The following is a 6,000-nucleotide window of genomic DNA, read 5'->3' as shown; positions in this document are numbered from 1 at the left end:
GACCGTCTTTATTTTGATCAATTCAGTGTTTGTTTTGGTCTTTTCGTGGAGTTTGTTGACAATCTGAAAAATATAGAATATCACCTGACTTGTATTTAAAAAGCATGAACTTCCATCTGCGTATATTTATTACTGGACAACGTCTTTCAGAATCATTGTGTATTTCATGTCCATACACTGAGTCTTGCTGCCAGTTCTGATTCATTTTTCTGTGAACATTTCCAGTGGAAATACTGTTGCTCCATACTGACAGAATAATGTACTTAAAGAGTCAGGTTTCAGGATAAGCTGCACTAGTCGAGAATAGTTTCTTTTAGGCTAAGTAGAAATAATAATTGTCCTGACACAGCGCCATTATACATGTGCATGTATATGCCATAATTGTGATGTTATTATGTTTCAAACTGTGAATTTTAATTTCTCCCTTTAATTGTTGGCCACTGTGAGTTGAAACTGTGCTGGTTAATTCAAGTGAATTTATTTGTTTTAATTTATTTTTAACAACAAAATATTATTATTCTGGAACAGTGGGGTGCTACTAGAAGAGATGATTAGTTTTTTTTGTATTTTTTGCCTTAATAAATAAGACAATAAACTGATATTCACACACAACTACACTGTACTATTCAATAAAAAACAAAATTAAAGTTGATACAGCTTTTTTGGTGCACAAAAGGAGTCCAAAGATGCATAAGCATTAAACAGTATAATTTATTTTCAGTTCACAGTGCATACATTGTGTGCAGTTGTACCAAGTTACTCATCAATAGCACATTACTGTTAGATTGACCTCAGTTGGTGAAGACTGTTGTTTTCTCTGCAGTGAGAACATGCAAGTGTGCACAGACTCAGAAAATCAGTAAATGCCAAAATACCAAAGAGTTATCATCATTACAATACCCAGAAGAGAGACTGAGAAATAAAACTGCTTACAGTAACTCATCCCAACTTGTCACAACACTGAAAATATGTTTTTTTTAAATGTGTGGTTAAAGGGAAGTGATGTTAATATATTTGGAAAGTTGAGTGTTCTAACTTCGTAGTACCTCTGTCAACATTGCTACATAATCTACCTACCTCTCACTCCAAATTTGTAATTTCAGGACAATTAAATTACATTTTTTGTATTCCTTTACACTCTAAATTTAACAGAGTAATCACAAGTAATCCTTAGTAATCACAAGCCTGCAGACATTTAAATGCAAATCCCCTGACAATCATGTCTTTATTGCTAAGTATTTCTTACCACAATCCTCTATGGTTCGATTTACAGTAGCAAGTAACCAATGTACCAACGTTTTCTTCTACATAAAATGCAAGGCAGATGACATTTAACCCTACAATACCCAATGCAAGGCAGAATGAGTGTATTGTGTGAGACCCAAATCCATTGTTGTTGTTCTGATGGAAGCGCTCAATACTGAAATCATAATTAATACCAACAGAACAGACCACAAAACTAAACAAAGGTTAAAAATCATAGCATAAAACACATACAGGTACATACATGCAGATACAACAATAAGCATTGTACCGGAACGAGCAAGCGTCAGTCTCTGAAGGTGTCAAATGCTTCTGAACATGAATGGCTACATGGGACATTTGTTAATATTCTCTCTCTCTATATATATGTTTTTCTTCCAAAAATAAAATCTAAAACATTCAAATATAAGGTGTCATTTATTTTTTTTTTACAACATTAAACACCAATCATATATTATCCATGTAAAATAAACTCAAGCCAGCAAAAATACACGTCTATTCAGTTGAAAATAATTTCTCATCAGTATGAAATCAACTAGAGAAACTCCGCTGAGAAACATCTTGAAATGCAGTTAGCTCAGAATGAGTGTTTAAAAAGAGAGAGAACAAAAAGAGCACAAACTATTCAAAGAATCACCTATTAGTACAACCCAAGAGAGAACTTAATTTACAAAAAGTAACCCAGCGGAGAAATTCAAAGATCTTGTATTAAATACAGGCAGGAAGATTCCCGCCGACCACCGCAGCAAAGAAAAACACTGAGTAACTCCAGCTGGACTGCAGCCCAAACCGAAAAATAAAACGGCTATAAAAACAATGCTAGTACCCAAGTTCATTTCAGGTCAGTTTGTAAGGACCAAAGCAGGTCTGTTTATCATATAAATACCATAATGTTCCGTACTGTGATTTAAGGTGGTCTGAAAACATTGCATACACCTTCTACAATACTGTACCTTGTTCTGATTATACTCTTACTGTATAAGGCACACACCATTCTGGTGCTCACACACAATTAAATAGATTTTATTTATTTATTCATCTGGGGACACATGAGGCTTAGTCCCACCACAAAACTTGATTTATTATGATTATTTTTCAAGTAGAATTGTGCATTTTAATGTATTTGTTAAAGAAAACTGACCTTTTTTTTGATAATTTCTTACATATTTGCATAGTAAATAAGTTTTTTTTAAAGTGTTTACAATGCATAAGGCCAGTGCAGAGTTTGTTCTGGAGTTTTTTCCTTCTCCTTTTTGGAATTACTAGGACTGATTCCTGGGCTTTTAGAAGCACGCCAAAGACTTTATGAGCAAATCGTTAACGCAGAGCAGCAGTCAAAAAGCGGAGAAATAGCTGCTATTAAACTGCCACACCGACTGGCGTCTGGCATAAATCATAAGAACAACGAACCATAAATGTAATAATCCCAACACAAGCACATGAAAAAGCTTTTTCTTCTTTTCCCCGGGTTTGTGGCGACGCAGAGAACGATGGGAACCCACAATCTCTGGATGCAGCGTTTCTCTCCACAGGAGAGTCTGTTATAGAAATACTTTAGACTCTGTACACATTACATCCATGCAGCTACTCTCTGAGGAGAACCGTATTGCTTCATTACAGTACAATCATCTACCACTGCGTTACATTACAGTGTGTGACTCTAACCTAGAGGGGCAGAGATTGCATTTTCTCAGAAAGGGAGACAGACAGAAAGAAAGACTGAGTTGTGTGATTAATTTATCCTATAAACAGGAAATATGTCCTGAAAATGCACTATTTACTCCTTTTTGAGTAACATTTACAGTTCCCAGCTGTTAAGGAGTCTTTATTTTTTTTAACTGAAGCTATATATCTTTTTGATCCATTTTTAAAAATATCTCTAATAGGAACAAATTTGGGGATCAGTACATAATGCATTGTTTTATAGGATTTTTTGAATATTTTTTTTAGACATTGAAAATCACCAGCCTTATCTTTTTAAGATCACCTTTTCCACCCCACTCCAAACCACATTAGCTCTCCAAACAACTGGCAATCATTTTAAAGGTTGAGTGTGAAAGTCAAATGTGCTGAAACAACTCAAAGGCAGAAAATTAGGTGAGACAACATGAGGGGACAAGTGATGATGGTGGAGAAAGAAAAAGAAAAAGGATGTGGAGAACTGACTTTTCATCGTCCACTTAAACTTAACCTAGCATCTCTTCAGTGTGACAGAAATGTGCTGAGGAGGAACACAGGAAGAGGAGAGAGAGACAGAAGGTTTCTACATGCACATCTCATTATCTGGAATGCTATTTAAAAACAGCAGCTTAAAGCACATCATATATATCAACTATTCTATTAATCCAGAGAAATACAGTGCTGTTTAAGTACTATCAACTGTTGCATTTAAGTCTGAGACTACAAGAAATTCTGATTACAAAGTACCTGTTATGGTATCAATAGATTAAGACACCAGAGTATCAAAACAAATCACATGTCCATTTAAGGCATGGTGATAAAAAAAACAAAAAAATGTAAATCACACAGTGTATAAGTAGCTTCGAAGGCTTGAGTGTCTCACTTTGTTGTTTTTGCTCAAAAGGTTTAGTACCACGTGGCCAAGACTGAGTACATTTTGTTAATCTACAAGTGCAAATTTAATCTGAATTTAATGTGAAATGTTTTGAACAATAGGTTAAAGTTGTAATGATGTGTGGAAGAGATGTCATCCCTTATAATCCTCACAAAGTTCTGAGCCGTTTCTAAATTCTGTAAAGTTAAGGTGGAGAATTTCCTCAGTACCTGCTGGCTACTTATATTTCACCAAGAATTTAATTATTTGTCTTTTTCAGGTATTACATTGTGAATATATTACAAGATGAAAAATACATGTCCATAAATTTAGATGATCACAGACAGAAATACTATAACGAGCAGTAAAATACTGCAAACATGTCCTTCTTATCAAGCATTGGTGCTTTTGTAACTTTGTAATTGAGTTTTGCTGCACTCCAAAAAACACACTACACATCTCAATGCTATGGCCCTTAGTTTGTGTTTTTGAAGTGCTACTCTCTAAGCACAAGATAATTCTCTTGTCATAAAGAATAAACACTAACTGAACTCACAAGCTGTTGTCACTTTAGCAGAGTATCCAATTCACTCAGAGGTTTTGCAATGGAAATGAAAGAATTTGCCACTGTACTAAGATTTTTTCAGGTGTTTCCAGTGCAAATCATTGTTTTTTAAATTTTTTTTTATTTTTATTTTTTGATTAATTTTTTTTAACTATGTGGAGTTCTTGTTTTTGAAATTCTTAGTAGTTTCAAGATACAGATCAAGAAACCAGTACTCATTTATTGAAAACAGATTAAAATATTCTTACTACACTGGCAGATTTTTAAGGAAATTTGATTTTTAGGGCTCTATTTTACACAGATATCTTTAAAAAAACGGAGCGCTCTGCAGTGCACTAACTTTTCTCTTCCTGTTCTCTGTTCTTGAGGCTGTAACTCGCTGTTTGTGTCTGCCCTTGCGACATCAAATTTGTTCAGAATGTTTCCTGAAAACTGAGTGTTGAGATTAAAAAAGATCTGTCCTCTCAGACTGTGGCTAGTTGTACTCAAAGAACTACGGTGAGTAGATTTCAGTAGAATTTATGGCATTTTTCATTTTCTTTGATGTCCCTACGACTCGTCGGTGGCTTTGCTCTGGACCTGGTGGTGACTGTTGTTGCAGTGAACCTGTGAGAGCTGCAGGCTGGTGTGGAGGACTGAGCCGAGGCAACACATGGACTCAATCTCCTCCAGGAGGCCTTGATCCTGCACCACAGCCGTCCCTGAGCCTTTACCCTGACCCAGGCACAGGCCGAGCCCAAGGAGCCCTTCCTTGGACACCTCTTTTTCCCACGGGACCTGCATAGCTGACTGGCTGTTCCTGGACGGGCTCCCCTGACCCTCCTGTTGGCCCTTGCTGCCCTGCCTCTGGAGGGCCTTTTCCTGGTAGTGCCTCACTGTCTCCTTGGACAGCACCTTCCTCCTCAGGACGCTGGTGGAGGCAGTGTGGTTTTGGGGGGGCTGAAGAGGCTCTGTGTTCCCTTGGGGATCTGAGATGGTCCGAGGCCGGCCTGCTGGAGGAGAATAGTTTTGGAGAGAAATAGGTGCTGGAGAACTGTAGGTGTGAGAGAGAGAGGGAGATGGCAGCGTAGGTGTAACTCTATGGGACAGCGACGGTGAGTAGGAGAAGCGGTCTCCTGGTTGTCGCCCTGGAGGTAGAGGGTGAGGGTCAGAGTTGAGCTGATGTGAGCTGGCGACACCAGTGTCCTGGTCCGGGGGTGAAGCTGTGATGTTGGGCACTGCTGGAGCTGGTGCCGGTTTCTTTGACACCTTCAGGCTGCTCTTATTAGGCTGCCTGCGTGGGGACGGGGGAAGGTGTTTTCCGTGGACTGCGCTGTCATCCTGGCCCATATTCCAGCTGCCCTGATCCTCGTCTACATCATCTGCAGAGTTAGATTCACTGGAAGGTGTGGGTTTGCTCTGGAATAGAGGAAACAAGGAAATGCCATTAAAGAAATACCTTCATGAAAAGACCTGGGTGTTATTAATTATCTGGACTCTAGAGTCTGCCAAAAAAACATTCCTGTGTATCTTAATGCCAGTGTTCTGAACACTGCTTAAATGCACAGTTCACCCCAAAATCAAAAACATATTTTTTCTCTTACGTGTAGTGCTATTTATCAGTCTAGATTGTTTGGGT

At 38.0% G+C, this 6,000-nt stretch overlaps 1 protein-coding gene across 2 annotated transcripts in view; it reads right to left on the bottom strand.

Annotated features, from left to right (window-relative positions):
* Nucleotides 1-691: 691 nt before the first annotated feature.
* Nucleotides 692-6,000, bottom strand: part of dennd1b (DENN/MADD domain containing 1B) — a 120,562-nt gene continuing 115,253 nt past the window's right edge. For both annotated transcript variants that reach the window (XM_042515126.1, XM_042515132.1), the window contains one exon: nt 692-5,780. In XM_042515126.1, coding sequence (XP_042371060.1) covers nt 4,932-5,780 — 849 coding nt within the window. In that variant the 3' untranslated portion in view covers nt 692-4,931. The remainder of the gene's footprint in view (nt 5,781-6,000) is intronic.

Source organism: Plectropomus leopardus, chromosome 3 (genome assembly GCF_008729295.1).
Source record: "Plectropomus leopardus isolate mb chromosome 3, YSFRI_Pleo_2.0, whole genome shotgun sequence".
NCBI lineage: Eukaryota > Metazoa > Chordata > Actinopteri > Perciformes > Serranidae > Plectropomus > Plectropomus leopardus.
The sequence above is the reverse complement of the archived record's forward strand: the minus strand, read 5'-3'. Positions and strand labels throughout refer to the sequence as shown.